This window comes from Macroventuria anomochaeta (genome assembly GCF_010093625.1).
Source record: "Macroventuria anomochaeta strain CBS 525.71 unplaced genomic scaffold BU25scaffold_10, whole genome shotgun sequence".
NCBI lineage: Eukaryota > Fungi > Ascomycota > Dothideomycetes > Pleosporales > Didymellaceae > Macroventuria > Macroventuria anomochaeta.
The window spans coordinates 22,772-38,398 of record NW_022985371.1 but is presented as its reverse complement, the minus strand read 5'-3'; the positions used below and the strand labels follow the sequence as shown (position 1 = coordinate 38,398).

The window sequence follows — 15,627 nt, the reverse complement described above, 5'->3', positions numbered from 1 at the left end:
ATCGATGTTTGTTAGTTCAATGGTATTGTCGTGTCCCTGACTAATGTCCATCCAAGCGTGCCGGGACGCATGCTGTAACGGGACAGGTTCGCACTTCGGAGCTTCGCCATCTCTTATTCGCAACTACACAGACTTGTGGTGGATGTATTCATGTTCTGTAGCCACTTCTCTGTAAGTGTACCAGCCTACGGCAGAGATTGCCGCAATATTGGCCTTGCGGTCGATCGTTTCGTCAACGCCGTCGATCGACCCTTCGTTGTTACCCTCGCTGTCCGCTCGCAACTTAACGAGCCTCTGTAAGAATTGGCGGGTCTGATAGAAACTACTATCAAGGCAGATTGTGTCTCTAAGCTCTGAAATCTGCTTTGATGTGGAAAAGTTGCATTCTGGGAGTTTCGCTGGCTAGGAGCAAAAATCGCGCAAAGCGTTCTAACGTGTCGGAACGAGCTGATGCGCTTGGCATGCAGACAGCCCGCAGTAGCATGCTCAGATGTTACTGTAAGCTATCGTAACGAATCCAGCGCTATGCCCCCTACGCACTAGCTGTTGCTGACAGGTGCCCGTCGCCACGCGATGTTGCCGCACTGTACGGCCGCCAGTACTTGCAGATCACGCTATTAAGTAATCAGATATCAGAAGGAGCGTAAGTATACAGCGGGGCCCAGACGAGTGGAATATACACAAAAATGAGGCGCCCTTGATCCATGTGGAACTTTGTTCCTCTCATGCCAATCTTCGCTTCTTGCTTGTGCGCACGTCTGCACTACTTCCCTGCCTTGCAGAACAGAGAGGGATGAGGTTCTGCTCTTGCAACGCTAGCATCTGGCAATAGTGTTGGTGACAAGCGCGGGTAGTTGGGTAGTCCTCTCCAAGAACACTCTCGTATGCAGCGCAGGCTTGCTCGTACAGAAAGCGAGTCATCAAAGCGTAGCTGGTTTGCAAGAAGGTGAGCAAGGCTGTATATGCTCGTCAGCGTGTCTGGGTGCTCCTCTCCCGACACCTTATTTCTCAGCTTGAGCGTCTCGCGTTGCATCTTCTCAGCCTCAGCGTACTTTCCCTGATCGTTGAGTGTTTGCGCTACGTTGCTCCGAGTGGTGAAAAGAATCGCGCCTTTGTCGCTGCGGGGAAGATAGTCGCGCAGTCGAGCTGGCTTTGAATCGCCATCCAAGGCACGCAGAGAACCAGTCTAGCACGTGTTGCCAGTGCGCGATATGCAAACTCGATGGCAAGCGCTGACTTCCCGCACCCTCCCAGTCCATATGTTGTCATCCGTCAGTGGGTGTTGGAGACGAGGAGGTGCTGTTCAAGAGATTGGATGTGATGGTTTATGGGGTAAAGCGGTCATGTCTGCCACGTGTGCTGGTGCAGTGCTCTTGCCTGTTCCAATAGCACTTTCTGTCTGAACGACAGATACGTCATGTAAACAGACCCTGATGGCCCGGTGAGAGAGACAGAACACTGAACAACAACACAACAGAATATACTGATTTTACTGCTTCGCGCGGTTACCCCTGACTTACTGCCCTGCGCGGTTACACATTCACTTATTGCATTTACTGCAACATTGGAGCTCGTCTGTTCGTCCAACGAAGAGGCCGTTTCGAGGGAAAGGCAGCGACGAGAAGACTGAACAATGTTAGCAATGGTCAGATAGCATATGGCGTATGCTTCTCCTTTTCCGTATATGAGCGACAGGAACACACCGAAAATTCCCAACAAGCAACACACTTTGTCCTCCTTCATCGTCGTCGTGCGTCTGGCTGCCCAGCTCAACCGTTCCTCAATATCGAACTCGCTGGGGCTTTGTCCCCTTAGTGCGTCCAGAGGGATCTTAGTGATCTCGTGGATTTCCCGCTCCAACAACACCCTGCTACCCAGCCGCTTGCCCTGCTTGCAGAAGAACTCGACGCTAGCTGGCGCCAGGAGCTCCTGCAACGTCCAGCCTCGCGTGAACCATCGGCTCCGTCGAAAGACTTCCTGCCACGCTACAGGGAAGGTTTCAGCGTCACTGATCTCGTCCGGCACAAACACATCCGACAGGTGTACGTAGCAAGCGGACGCACGCTGGTACCAGCGGAACATGGAGTTAATTGCCATACTGAGCTCATCGCTGTTAGACTTGTCAATACAGCAGGTATCGACCCAAAAGTACTCAAAGCCGTCCGCCGCAGCTCGATCGCCGCAAAACTGGAGCTTGCCTTAGCCAGTCTTGTCTTTGCCTGTACCCGCCACCAGCTCATTGTACGTCACTTCTTGACCTTCTGTCCAGGTATGCGATAGGGTAGCATACGGGGGAGGGTTGTCGTTGCTGTGAGACACCAGCTCGAAGCTGCCGCCCGGCAAGCGCTTCAGAAGACGCATCGTCGCGGCCGCATGTTGTCTCCAAGCGACGAACGTTAGCCCGATTTACTAACCGCGATGCAAGCCTACGACGGTAGAGGATCAAGAAACGCAAAACAAGAGTAAATGTAACTACGTGGCCTAAGTCACATGATATTCTGTTGCGGTATCGGTTGGTCCGTACAGTGTCTTACTATACCCCTGACCACTACCCTGGACTAGTGTGTTACAGGTCAGGTATATAGTCGTCTCCTCCTAGCTAAATAGCGATCCAGCGCAGTATTCCATCGACCCGATAGTCCTACGTTATCGTTTACCGTAGCTATCAGTATTCTACAGCGGTCCACACCGCTACATATTCTATTGAGGAAGGCACTGCCCGAGGGCAAGTGCACTTACCTCTGAACTGAGAACTCCTGTACAAGAACATCATCGAACAACACAGATAGAAATACAATAATTGACGGCAGCCTCCGACCGACACTGCTCATGCAGTTACAGTAAATGTTTGTCACGTAGGGCACGTGTCGTGCATCTACGCAGAACGGGTCGAGCAGGCTGCAAGCTGACGCTCGCTCCGAAGCCCGACCAGGATCGCCAGTCAGCGAATGTCACGGTTTGGGTTCTCTCCTGCACTAACGCTCTGCACCTCACCCCATGGTGAGAGGTTGCTGCCTTTTCCCACTAGCGTTGTTTACAGCCACTCACCTGCATATACTGTTCGTAGCTTCATACAATACAGCTGCAGTACAATCCTCAACTTCTTCCCTTTGCGTACAGTTCACCAACTCCAACAGCGAACCAGCCTTGGAAGCGCATCTAGAAGCTCACTGCCGCACGTCAGAACAGTCTGCAAAAGCTTAGTCAACGGTGGGTGTTGCAGTAGTTGCAATAAATGAAGGTGCAACCGCGCAGGGCAGTCGGTCAGGGGGAAACCGCGCGGAGCAGTGGAATCAGTATATATTATGTTGTTCTTGTTCAGTGTTCTGTCTCTCTCACCGGGCCATCAAGGTCTGATTTCATGACGTATCTATCGTTCAGACAGAGGTAGAAAGGGCTTGTTGGAAAGGGCAAGAGCACTGCGCCAACACACGTGGCACACATGACCTCTATACTCCATGAACCGTTACAGTGGGGCATAGTGCTGAATTCAATACAATAGCTTACAGTGAGATTTGAGCACGCTACTGCATGTTCCCTTGTGGAAGGGTTGAGATGTTGATTGATTCTTTTTTGGCTATTGGCTGGAATCGATCGGGACTATATAGTAGAAGGCAATAGCAGTGAAGGGTGGGAAGCAAACTGAACTAACCAAATGAGCTGGACAGTCACTGCAGCGGACCGCTAGCAAACACAATCAGTGCAGTGGACCGCTAGCAAACAGATGGCAATCGGTGGATACCTTCACCCCTCCGACATCTCTGCATGCCAAGCATGTCCGGACACACAAGAATATGATATTCCGAAGGTCCGCAGTGTGATCTTGTCCCGGGACACCGTGCGTCCCGGCACGTCTGGACGGACGTTAGTAGATCTTGTTGCGGTATCAATCGGCCCATACAAGGTCTGATTATGCCCGTAGCAGACTACTCAGTAGGTCAGGTATATAGTTGCCTTCTCCTAGCTAGATAGCAACTCAGCGCAGTATTCCATCAACTCGATAGTCCTACATTGTCGGTCACCATAGCTATCAGTGTACTGCAGCGGCCTACACCACAACATATCTCAATCTGACCGCCTAGTCAGCTCACTTTTTCTCCTGAGTATTCATACTTTCTTGTATGATGTCCGTGTCGCCAGAACACTGCGTGCATCCAAAAATCCCAGCATCCTATATCACACAGCGCCCACACTGCCTTCCTCTCCTCCTCCTCTCTTCGCGATCTCTTCCACGTTTAACATAGTACCATGCTTCATTGAGGTTTCAAGTTCTTCCTTCCTCACACCACATCTCGCACTATAGTTGCATTTGTTCCTGCCACAACTTGTGTTCCACCAGAAGTTCTCACCCCAGCATGTGCTTCCGACCAGTTCCAGCACCAGCACACACACAACCAGCCCAGTCGTTGTTGCCACCAACTCTAGGCTGTTGAGGTGCGCTAAAGGCAGACAAACGATAACGATGGCGACTACAATACGGCAGAGAAGGCGAAAATGCTTCTTGATACGTTGGTTTGGGATCTTTCGGTGTGTGTGGGTCCATGCAATGATGGCTAAACATATGAGAGAAATACCTAGACCACCGCAGTAGTACCATTGCAAACCGGCAGAGATGTGATCTTCGGATCGGGGGATGAAAGTCTCATACAGCGATTCTACGTCAGCATCTGGGCAGTCGTGCGCGCGGACAAGCACGGCGAGCGCTCCGGCGCTCAGAACGAACGACATGATGAAGGGTAGGTGAATGGAAAACCAGATCATCGCTGTCAACAATGTCAGCTGGTTAGTACTTATGTTTCGGACAAGGAGGCTTACCGGACGTCACATGCCGTCGGATCGCATGCGTGTGGAGGTTGAAGGAGTCGATCTCGAAGTAGATCCAATTGAATATGAAGGCTTGAATGAGCCCAAGCACCGCCTTGCCAAAGAAAGCGTTTACACCCATATCGGCGCTACTCTGGTACAAGATGCCCAGCACGCATGATCCAAAAACCAGGGTGACAAAGGCATTTGTTCGCTCAATTCTGTGCTCAATGTTCGTACCTGGGAAGAATTCTAGACGCTCCTTCCAGCTTGCAGGCATCTTCTTCTGGATGACACCCGGTCTCTGGACAGTAAGCATGAGGAAGCCACCGAACAGGTCGAACACAATAGCAGTCCAGATCAGGCCTTGTCGACCGGGTTCCTCGACATGTATGCTGCCGATCCAAAGTGCAACTGGAATCAGCGCGATGACGCCGTTGCCTATCATAGAGGCTCGAACCATAGGGATCAGGTACGCGTACCAGAAAAGGCTGAGGATCAGATACAGTCTCGCAGTGACGTAGAAGGCAACCAGCGGTGTATACGTATGTTCGAAAGCGTCCACCATGTTCGTCGTGAAACCAAGCAGACAAGTTAAGATGAACAGCACGCTGCAGCGCCGCAGTACATCGTCGCTATCGAACCACGAGATGAGTAGACTGATGTCGCTCCAGAATTTCCAACCCATGATGAAAGTGATGACAAAACGCAGCAGCGACTCTCCATCTGGGTGCTCAGCCGCGGTGTCACCCGTGATCGCGATGATGCCAACATAGAACAGGTCAATAAACAGCTCATAACTTGCGACCTCCTGCGCTTCTCTTGCGCGCCAAAGTAGTCCTTTGTGAAAGTACTGCCGGACAATGGGCTTTTGGTAGAAGCGCATTGTCTCGCCGAGCTTGCGGCCTGCGTGCCATGTTTCTTTGTCGAAAGTGGAATCACCAGAGGATGAGTCGCCTTCTTCACCAGCGTCTCTGGTCCGCAAATGTGCGGAATAGCCGTATTTAGAGAAGTTGGCATCGAGTTGCACAGCGTGCTCGCTGATCATGTGAAGCTCTGATGAAAGAGCGTCGAGCTCGCGGAGGACATGTTCAAACTCGGCAGCGAGATCTGGATGTTCTTCTTTTAGTTGGCGATGCCGCTTCTCATGGTGGGAGTGCGTATGGCGAAGAGCTTCGATCTTATTGTCTTCTGGTCAGGAATCCGTTAATGCGACGGATCATCAGAACTCACATGTTCAGGGCTACCGTGAACAACCAGATCAAAGTCATCTTTTTCGTTCAGACGCAACGTCTGGCTCATTCGGCGCGCCTCTTCAGGGTTCCCTGCAATGTGCACTTGCCTGCCGTCTGGACGGAGCAGGTGCCTTATCCTCCTTCCCGCCCCATGCAGATGAGGATGGTGATGGTGGTGACCAGGCGTCGCACTCGCTGGTGTCTCGGCGCCATCAATCGAGGCTGCTGGTATCAAGGTCATAATGGTGATGAAAGAACGCGAGTTTCGCCCAGTAATCGATAAGAGCGGTCGCCTTTTCTATCTCAGATCTGATTTACGCGTGCATCGCCTCAAGCGTTTGGCATCGCCCGTGCGATGTTCCTGGCACAGAACCGTGGCTTGCTGTTATCGAGTGGTGTGGTTGAATGATTGGCTGTACCACACTGCAAGTGGTGAATAAGCACACTAGTCGCGGGTAAGCTTTGGTGGTGTGGAAGCTAGTCTTGCTTACGTGAAAACATGGGATGCTCCTGCCTGCGACCTTGATGCTGCGAATTTCGCGACAATGTCTTGGTCAATCACTTCTTTACGAAAGTGTGATTGTGCAGGGTAACATGAATAATAGACGATTTGAGGACGTAGGATTGAGGAATCCGCAATCCATCTCGACTATGCTGGATTACTCATATCTGTGAGAAGCTGACTGGCCGTGCGCCAAGAGGTACTAGCTGCAGGTGGGCAATAATAATTGGTGAAGGGCGAATGCTGTCTTGAGGTCAAGATTATGGATCGCCATAGTCGAACGCCTTCAGTCCCAAAATGTCCCCATCAACTAACATTCCAACAACTAGTCGTAGAAGCGTACAAAAAATAGCGGCGAGGATATAAAATAATCTGCGATGGTCTTCGCATATAAGAGATATTGATCCTGGCGAGCTTTGCTATACTCGAGGCAGGGTTTGTAAGTATTGTCCATCATTGACGCTCAACAATGGACGACAGGTAAACACCAACTATGTACGGATATTACGGGCCTTTTAGCAACAAGTGCTTGAGTGTTCGAGTATCTCCAGGGTTGAGTTTCGGAGATCTGATGGCGACGGCCATTTATTGCAGGAGTATTAGAAAATTGAGCGCAAATCATTTCATCTGCAACATCGTCAACACAAGCGCCCGGTCTTCAGGAGGTCAAACTTGAGGTGGAGAATCCGAGGTGTCACAAACTCGACAAGACAACTTCTCTCCAGCTTCTCATTAAAGTACATTGCCTGATAGCGTTCCTCGTCAGCTGCGTATCTGCACAAAGTGCCTTTCATGCCAGCGCCGAAGTCGCAGCAGTCCGGGCCTACTTCTACATCGGCGGTGGTTACAGCGACAATGGAAATGGTAGTCACATCTTCAAAGGCCAGATGTACATGGAAAAGCAGGCGCCAGCCTACTCTGTTGTTGCAGTACCAATCAGTCCGTACAAGGTCTGACTATGCCTGTAGCAGACTACCTAGTCTAGTGTGTTACAGGTCAGGTATATAGTCGTCTTCTCCTGGCTAGATAGCAACTCAGCGCAGTATTCCATTGTATTCTACCAGCGGCCTAAGCCGCCACATCTATAGCCAACAACTCAGATTCGATCGTCTTGATCCACGGGCAAGGTCAGACTGGAACCAACCTCTTGAACAAGCCGGGTCGAGGCTTGTCCTGGACTTCATGATTCCTGGAAGCCGGCCATACTGTCTACATTATAGATCAAACCTTCCGGGAACGCTCAGCTTGGGCATCTTGCGGTGGAGCATCTGCAACATTAACGTACTCAGCCAAGTTGATACAGCAGCGCTTCACCGCTCCCGTACGATACCGCCTGTGGCCTCAGGCCGAGCTGCATACACAGTGGCCAGGCATGGGCATCGTGGGTGATCCTGTGATCGATGCCTTCTATACATCCAACATCCAACTCATCTCCAATGCTACGTACCAGCAGCGAAAGGTGCAGTCGGCTAGTATAAATCTTTTGGACTTGATCGGAAGCCCCGTATGGCTGCTCGGACACAGTCGAGGAGGTCTGATGCCCCTGCTTATCGCTGATGCGCGTCCAAGTCTCACCAAAGGCCTCATACTCCTGGATTCAACAAGTCCACCCTTCTAGGAAGCGGTCTTTGGGTCTAGCTCAGCTCGCCCGTGGGGATTGACAGATATCCCTTCTAGCTATTCACTTCCGGTGGCCGATCCTCTTGTTGACCTTGTACGGCCCTGCGTCCTGCAAGCAACATCTCCCGCCCCAAGACAGCTGCCTAATCTATCACCCCTGCTCATACTTACTGTGACCGAAGTGTTGAAAGCCGGAATATGGCCGGGTCAGGTGACCCCAACCTACCTCATATATACTACTTCTACCGGCTACAAAGTCCATCATATAATCAATCCTAATGCCTCATTGCTTTGCTTAACACGAAGAAGCGAGTTACCACACGCCGTACGACTATTGCAAAGTAGTATTTTTGAAGCAAGCCGGCTGTGAGAAAGCAAGCCGGCTGTGAGAAAGCAAGCCGGCTGTGAGAAAGCAAGCCGGCTGTGAGAAAGCAAGCCGGCTGTGAGAAAGCAAGCCATCTCGATCTTGGCAAAGTTGAGGTCCATGGTAATGGTCGTATGATATTCATGGAGAAAAACAGCGAAGAAATCTGAGAGCGCGTTGACAGTTGGATCAAAAACAATCTTCAATGCTTGAATGAAGCTGGAGGAGAAGGTGTGGAAGGGTTGAGAGTATTGATTGATCTGTATTGCTATGGCGAGGATCGATCGGGACCATATAGTAGGAGTGGATAGCAGTGAAGCAAACCGAACTAACCGAATGAGCTGGACTATCAGTGCAGCGGACCGTTGGCAAACACTGCAACGGGCTGCTAGCGAACAGAAGGTATCAAGGATACGGACGGGTCCTCCTCTAACTGATCAAGCAAGTTACACTGGGGGTCAGAATGATGTGTTGTGTGCGATACGTGATGTCTGGTGAAGCAAGGTGATTATCAAAGTTGTAACAGTTTATGGTCTTGGCTAGAGCTACTCTACCGTATCCGTGCATCCGATGCACGCGGTCAGTCAGTGCACGCAAACCACCCCAACAGGCCACATCAAAATGAAGCTGTAGAGCCATACACAATTGCTAATACCACAAGATCTTTTGGTGGAGTGTTCTATAGACTTATGCAACCAACTTGTCACGGGTATTTCCCCTTACATGTACCGGCCAGCCCTCAGACGTACTCCGGGGCTGGGCCAGAGGCTCACAGGTCACCCATATATATTCCTCACAAACCTTGAGGCTCAGTCATCAAGGATTTGTCTAATCTCATCCCATTTGCCCTCAGATGGCACCAATCCATTCTGTGTCCAATTGCCTGCCTACAGTGACCTCACAGTTCTTGTTGTTTTACTTGTTCATGTGAGCAAGCTTCCTCCAGATTCGCGACTGAATTGATACTTCGCCGCGGGCCTATCGTGCCCATCAGAATACGAATTGTCCCAGGATCAGAAGAAAACCGGACAGAGGCCGACAAAGAGCGGCTGCTAAATTTCAACGTCGCGGTCGCCGCGGAGAATCTTGACCTAGGAGGTGTCATCGAGTCTGCCAAAGAATGTATGGGAATCGACGACGATACGAAGGTTTTTAGCTCCGACATTCTTCGAATCGAACTCTCTGGTCCCGAACAACCACATTTGACCCTTGTCGATCTGCCTGGATTGTTCCAGGCCGGCAGCCGTTCGCAATCCGACGCCGACAGTGACACAGTCAAATCCCTTGTTCTTCGATATATGAGAAGTCCTCGAAGCATCATACGTGCCGTGGTATCCGCCAAGAACGACTTCAACAACCAGTCGATTACGAGATACTCCCGCGAAATCGATCCGAGTGGTGTACGTACCCTAGGCTTGATCACTAAGCCCGATACTCTGGACGAAGGCTCTGACAGTGAGTCCTTCTACATTGAGCTTGCGCAGAACAGAGAAGTCAAATTCAAGCTTGGATGGCATGTCCTCCGTAATCGCGATTATACTACGAGATACTCGTCGTTGCAAGAGCGGAACCGAGCTGAACAGCTCTTCTTCTCTTCAAGCGCCTGGAGATCCTTGAGCTCCACCCAAGTTGGAGTCGCCAGCTTGAAGTCCCGCCTCAGCAAGATTCTCAAAGATCAGATCCTGGAACAACTACCTGATGTTCTTTCGCAGATTCAAGATGGGATCTGCGACTGCAAGAAAATGTTGGAAGTCTTGGGGGCTCCTAGATATGTCCACAACTCCGCGACCGACGAGAAGGCTTCGCTTGACTGGACGATTGAGACCATTGCTACATATGGACTTAAACTACCATTTATGCATCCTCAGAATAGGACCCGTTTATTTTAAGCCATCCAATATCGGGGTGCAGGTCCTTACGTCTCGGAGACAAGGCTGAAACTGAGCCTGGTCGTCCGTGGCCAGCACACCACATACAGCCCACATACCTTCTCAGCTGAGGAATGCCCAGCAGGCTCCTTACTTTTTGCTTCACTTGGATACAGGTTGTCTCTCGGTTATCCTTGGTTGAACTTTTTGGACGCTATGCTTGGCACATCTTCGCAAAGCCGCCCACCTTCTGTACTTTCGAATCGACCATCGTACAGACAAGATGACCGCTATCGCAAACCAGGTCCAACTGATAACATTTCCATCATAGGAAGAGTATTAATGTTAGCTGATGACTTTCTATGCTTGTAGCCGTGTAGAAAAGCAACACATGTTTCGTGTTATGTCAACAACTCGCTCCTCCAACGTTCTGAGTTCCTTTTTGGGGGTCTTTAAGCGCTGAGCAACCGGAAAATGTTGTCCGTTTGCCACTCATCTACGAACTAGTTAGAGTCTGCGGCGATGAACGTAGGAAAGTCCTTCGCGGCTAATTCTCACCCGCTCGCAACTTACCTGAGTACAGCAGCACTCAGCAAGACAATCTGCCACTTCGTACTATCATCACAACAGCTGAGATAAGGCTTGGTGTTGTTGCGTTTGAGGTCTCGATGCAGCAGTCATACCGTGTGTTGGCTATTACAACTTGGTTAAGTCACGTTGAACAAATCACAGTCTGCGGGGACGCCATCAGTAGTAGCTAAGATTCATTGACAGACGCGGTGTGCCTGTTTGTAAGGCCATGACGAAGAGAACACTCTTAACAGGGTAGCGAGAAGGTGGGGGAAAGAGGGGAAAAAAGGGGAGATTATGGGGTTTTGCAGGTGTGACGAAACAGAGTTTGTACCAGAAGTAACCAGATTCCCATAGTAACCCTTTCGACGTGTGCGATTCCATTAAGGGGGGCATTTTTCAAGTCTAGATGTCTGAGCCTACCTTAAAAATCTAGGTTAAGGTTCCGAAGGTTCACTCAATGACTATCTCAGGTTACCTTCCAAACCACCGTTCTGTAGTGACAGTCAGCTCAGTACTCGCACTTGATGTGCTCTTTGCGTGCGCCATGGATCTTGCTGAGAACCATACGCTGAATAACGAAGATAAGAGAGCAGAAGTAATGCTCCGTATCTAAACACACTCGGGAGCACAAGTGATTGAAAGTGAGCAAGGGATACTGCTAAGAGGAGAAATTATTATATTTTGAGCGCAGCTATCATTAACATTGAGCCGTCATTACAAGAATTTATAGAGCGGAAGAGCTCGTAGAGCTGCTCGAGGTAGAGCTGCTCGAGGTAGAGTTGCTCGAGGTAGAGTTGCTCGAAATGATAGAACTGCTCACAATGGATGACAGGATTGTTTTCGGAGCACTGCTTGCATCCGTCAAAGTGCTTGATACTGCAGTGCTGCTCGAGCCTGTGATACTGCTAGGCATGGGTGAGCTGCTGGCAACGGCAGCAGCAGCAACAGCTTGGCTCGACGAACTGCTTGTTGCCGCGGAACTCGCCGATGAAACCGTGTCAGAGCTGGTGGGAGAGCTGCTGGCAGAGCTGGTGGGAGAGCTGCTGGCAGAGCTGCTGACAGAGCTGCTAACAGATGTGCGGAGGCCTGCATCGGTTGTTGTACTGTTAAGGGAAGCCACAGATGCACTACCGGAAAGCGAAGCAGCAAGTAGAGCATTGACTGCGGGGCTGCTAGAAGGTAGCGTAGTTGAGTTGCTGGTCGACAGGATAGCGAGACTGGTCGATGGTGCTAAGCTGCCAGAGGGGTTGGGTGAGCTCTGGGAAGAACTCGCGGAGTTCGATGTAGAGCTGAGTGTGCTGGAGGCCATAGAAGAACTCGTCGCAGACGTCGTGATGTTGCTAATCAACAATCTGATCGGAGAGGAGCTGTCTGCACTCGTTGTCAAAAATCCTGACGAGCTGGAAGAAGAAACCACGCCTGTGCAGTTACCAAAGGCTGACTGACAACCCAGTGAGGCCGCACAGTAGTCGTTTGTAGCACCGCAGTTGCCGAACTTGCTGCAGCAGAGGCCGGGTTTGCAGACGTTGCCGTTGTTGTTGCCTTTACCAACGTCTCCGCAGGTTCCGTCTGGTGAAACGCTTCCACGTCCGGGAGCGGTATCATCACACCTTCCGAAAGCGCTCTGACATACTGAGGGCGCACAATAGTCTGTAGTGTTACCACAGTTTCCGTACCTGCTGCAGCACTGGCCGGTTTTACAGACGTAGCCGTTGTTGTTGCCTTTACCAACGTCTCCGCAGGTTCTGTCTGGTGAAACGCTTCCACGTACGGGAGCGGCATCATCACACGTTCCGAAAGCGCTCTGACATACTGAGGGCGCACAGTAGTCTGAAGCCGTACCACAGTTTCCGTACCTGCTGCAGCACTGGCCGGTTTTACAGACGTAGCCGTTGTTGTTGCCTTTACCAACGTCTCCGCAGGTTCTGTCTGGTGTTACGCTTCCACGTCCGAGGGGGGTTGCAAGAGCTGTTGCAGATACAGTCCGGGGGGGTATTCCAGTCTTGGTGTTAACGTTCGCGGCTTCGTCGACGTATGTGCTTGTTGGCGCAACACTACACGATCCGAAAGCGGGCTGGCATACGGTTGGAGCGCAATAGCTGGTACCGCTACCGCAGTGTCCATACTTACTGCAGCACCTGCCACCATTTGGAGGGCATGTCCATCCCAGATTGTTGCCGGCGTTGATGTTGCCACATAGATTGTTGAGGGAGTAGACCACAGTTGGTTCTGGGTCGGTGAATGTCTGTGCATAACTTAGGTGGCGGCTTCATAGGGGTGAAGGAACTCTACTTACGGTGTTAGTGGATCGCGCTTGGCGATACACTTGCGTATCCTGTAAGCACTCCGCCACGGTGACAGCTTGAAGTCGTTAGTCTTTGCGATAATTCAATGGAGTGGATTTGACCCTTACTTTTGAGACCCCTAGCCTGGATTGTCTGGATCATGAAGTCAATGAGTACTCCGTGGGTCCAGACTTCCTGCTCGTGCGCCTCTACTATGGTGCGACCAATGTCAAGACCGTCGGTAAACAGTTTTTTTGCAGTCTCAATCCCAGATTCTGTCTGATACTCCCAATCCTTGGTGTTCAGGTCGCCAATAATAACATGGTACTGAAGTTCCTTGAGTGCTTGGAGCGCGACCGCGCTGACTGATAAGAACGGAGGGCGCATGTAATAAGGGAAATAGCCGAGGATGTTGATCAAGGCCTCCTCTAACAAAAGCATTTCTTCTTTTACTTCATCAGCAGTCAAAGTAGCGAGATCTTTGTGACTCCATCTAATGCGCCCAGTCAGCGTGAAAGCTACAATGCATAGAAAGACTGCTTACGTGTGCGATCCGATCTGGTGTCCCATGTCGATCATCCTCAACAAAGTGGAGTTGTAATCGTAGATGTTCCCTTTATTGGCCCCATTGATGAACCAGGTGGCTTTGATACCTGCAGCTTCCATACTAGGACCATAATTAGCAGCTTCAAGGTAGGGTAACAATCACTGGAAGACCACTCACCGGTCGAGGATATCCTCTGAATAAATCCACGGACCATCGTCAAAACCCGGGGCAATGACCCCAGGCAAAGTGCATGAGTATATTTGCAAACCAAATGGAACAGCCGAGGCGAAGGGAAGCACTGCTGCAAGTGCACTCAAGGCGCGAGCCATGTTGCCGAATGTAAAACCCATACTCGCTACAACCTGCGTGAAGTCGTGCAAGTCTGGGGTTGTAGTCTAGATGCGGTGGTGACAAGATGGTAGCACAACAAAGCTTGGGTTGTAGCAATTTGACAGCGTAACGGACCGCACTTAAATGCAAGCATACATGCAAAAGTCGCACGTACACTTGCCGGGATTCCCGATAAACTGGTGTATAGCTGTGAATGCTATGCCGAAGATGAGGTCTAGATCCCCCGGACAAGAGCGCCACGGATATGGTCTGGTCTGCAGCTTTCCACCTTTTCAGTTGAGCACTAGCGACAGCATGACTGACTGTGGAATTCTCAATTGTTCAAGACTATCGACGTGGCTGAAAGGCCGATTCGCGCGACCCAATTTGAACCTTGACTCGTTTGCAACAGGATCACGCCACTGAGCATCTTGTTCACGGTGGGAAGGAGCCCGTTTCTTTTGAGCGATCACTTCCGGGAACACCAAAACCACTCGCCGAGACCACTCGCCAAGTTCAGCTTGCTATTGCGCTACAACAACAGCAACAGCAACAGCAACGACAACAAATTCAATTGTTCTAGTTAGGCATAAATGTAGCGCGCGAAATTCTCTGTTAGGAGGACTGCTCTACCTAGATATCATTATTATTGCGTTGTTGTTGTAGCCTGGGCAGTAGGGCAAGGGGGTGCGTGGAACAGAGATATTCGCTTAAAAAAGACGCGCTCCTTCGTAGTTGTGGTATGAACGACAGTTGTTGAATTGATCCTAGCTTGTATAACTCTTTGCTGCAAGACTAGAACAAAAAGTCAGCCTGTTGAACGCTGACTGTGCACCTCACGGCCTGCAGGTGGAGAGCTGAATAGATACTTGGCGTGGCGTCGCCTAGTCATGCTTGTCGAACTTAGGGCGACCTGAGCCCCCTTTTCGTGAGGCTTGGCGTGGCGCCGTCTTGTCATGCTTGTCGAGCTCAGGGGCGATCTGTACCTGAGCGCCTCTTTTTGCGTGGCTTGGTGGTTAGGCTTGTTCGTGTTAGCATGCAGATTCGAGTGCGCTAAAGATCGGTTCTGAGCTGGAGTAGTTTAGTCAGAGCAGCACGTGGCGTAGGCGCTTGTTCAGCCCCAGGTGGCGCCGTCGGGCGCCCCCGATTGGGAACCCAGGGTCACTTCACCAAAATCTGTGTACGCAACAAAATAACTTCCCTTCTTACTTGTCTATGTTCGTAAGAGAGATTTGTATAATACCAGAAATATATGAGCAATAGTATATGCAGTAGTTGTACAATATTGTATTGCTGTTGCAAGTTGCGAAACACAGGCCAAAACAAGAGTCGTCGTCGTGAGGCTTCGCTAAGTGGTGATCCCCGGGTCCTGACCGCCTAGTCCAAAATGAATGAAAGACGTTTCGCACAGTTAGTCTCCTTTAGCCATCAAGCGCTATCTAAGCCATCATCTGCCTAGCAAAATTAGTGCTGGCAAGCGGTTAACCCACTCTAGACTAA

General features: G+C 50.7%; 5 protein-coding genes across 5 annotated transcripts; 2 read left to right on the top strand and 3 right to left on the bottom strand.

Moving 5' to 3' along the window:
* Nucleotides 1-1,341: 1,341 nt before the first annotated feature.
* Nucleotides 1,342-2,361, bottom strand: BU25DRAFT_430038 (HET-domain-containing protein; the record flags this gene model as incomplete). The annotated part of the gene is made up of 3 exons (XM_033708583.1): nucleotides 1,342-1,395; nucleotides 1,633-2,193; nucleotides 2,233-2,361. The coding sequence occupies 3 exons, from the start codon at nucleotides 2,359-2,361 to the stop codon at nucleotides 1,342-1,344; spliced, it is 744 nt and encodes a 247-aa protein (XP_033563384.1).
* A 1,531-nt stretch (nucleotides 2,362-3,892) lies between these two features.
* Nucleotides 3,893-6,293, bottom strand: BU25DRAFT_364196 (uncharacterized protein). Its single transcript, XM_033703781.1, has 3 exons — nucleotides 6,037-6,293; nucleotides 4,816-5,983; nucleotides 3,893-4,763 (listed from the first exon to the last, which is right to left on the bottom strand). The coding sequence occupies exons 1-3, from the start codon at nucleotides 6,277-6,279 to the stop codon at nucleotides 4,177-4,179; spliced, it is 1,998 nt and encodes a 665-aa protein (XP_033563383.1). The 5' UTR covers nucleotides 6,280-6,293; the 3' UTR covers nucleotides 3,893-4,176.
* A 526-nt stretch (nucleotides 6,294-6,819) lies between these two features.
* BU25DRAFT_438761 (alpha/beta-hydrolase) lies at nucleotides 6,820-8,694 on the top strand (the record flags this gene model as incomplete). The annotated part of the gene is made up of 7 exons (XM_033709077.1): nucleotides 6,820-7,205; nucleotides 7,294-7,479; nucleotides 7,614-7,700; nucleotides 7,737-8,108; nucleotides 8,163-8,366; nucleotides 8,470-8,526; nucleotides 8,597-8,694. The coding sequence occupies exons 1-7, from the start codon at nucleotides 7,034-7,036 to the stop codon at nucleotides 8,692-8,694; spliced, it is 1,176 nt and encodes a 391-aa protein (XP_033563382.1). The 5' UTR covers nucleotides 6,820-7,033.
* Nucleotides 8,695-8,794: 100 nt separating this feature from the next.
* On the top strand, nucleotides 8,795-10,413 carry BU25DRAFT_420083 (uncharacterized protein; the record flags this gene model as incomplete). The annotated part of the gene is made up of 2 exons (XM_033707980.1): nucleotides 8,795-8,997; nucleotides 9,471-10,413. 2 exons carry the CDS (start codon nucleotides 8,795-8,797, stop codon nucleotides 10,411-10,413), a joined length of 1,146 nt encoding a protein of 381 aa, XP_033563381.1.
* A 1,219-nt stretch (nucleotides 10,414-11,632) lies between these two features.
* Nucleotides 11,633-14,471, bottom strand: BU25DRAFT_364193 (carbohydrate-binding module family 18 protein). The gene is made up of 5 exons (XM_033703780.1): nucleotides 13,975-14,471; nucleotides 13,795-13,917; nucleotides 13,379-13,743; nucleotides 13,262-13,326; nucleotides 11,633-13,210 (listed from the first exon to the last, which is right to left on the bottom strand). Exons 1-5 carry the CDS (start codon nucleotides 14,145-14,147, stop codon nucleotides 11,690-11,692), a joined length of 2,247 nt encoding a protein of 748 aa, XP_033563380.1. The 5' UTR covers nucleotides 14,148-14,471; the 3' UTR covers nucleotides 11,633-11,689.
* Nucleotides 14,472-15,627: the final 1,156 nt, after the last annotated feature.

What these genes read in the sequence shown, in the direction of transcription:
- BU25DRAFT_364196 (XM_033703781.1), bottom strand. Translation starts at nt 6,279, where the DNA reads ATGACCTTGATACCAGCAGCCTCGATTGATGGCGCCGAGACACCAGCG. An exon ending in TTCACGGTAGCCCTGAACAT is followed by an intron (nt 5,984 to 6,036) that starts GTGAGTTCTGAT and finishes GAAGACAATAAG; the next exon opens with ATCGAAGCTCTTCGCCATAC. An exon ending in CCGACGGCATGTGACGTCCG is followed by an intron (nt 4,764 to 4,815) that starts GTAAGCCTCCTT and finishes CATTGTTGACAG; the next exon opens with CGATGATCTGGTTTTCCATT.
- BU25DRAFT_364193 (XM_033703780.1), bottom strand. Translation starts at nt 14,147, where the DNA reads ATGGGTTTTACATTCGGCAACATGGCTCGCGCCTTGAGTGCACTTGCA. An exon ending in TCAGAGGATATCCTCGACCG is followed by an intron (nt 13,918 to 13,974) that starts GTGAGTGGTCTT and finishes TTATGGTCCTAG; the next exon opens with TATGGAAGCTGCAGGTATCA. An exon ending in AAGCGCGATCCACTAACACC is followed by an intron (nt 13,211 to 13,261) that starts GTAAGTAGAGTT and finishes AGTTATGCACAG; the next exon opens with ACATTCACCGACCCAGAACC.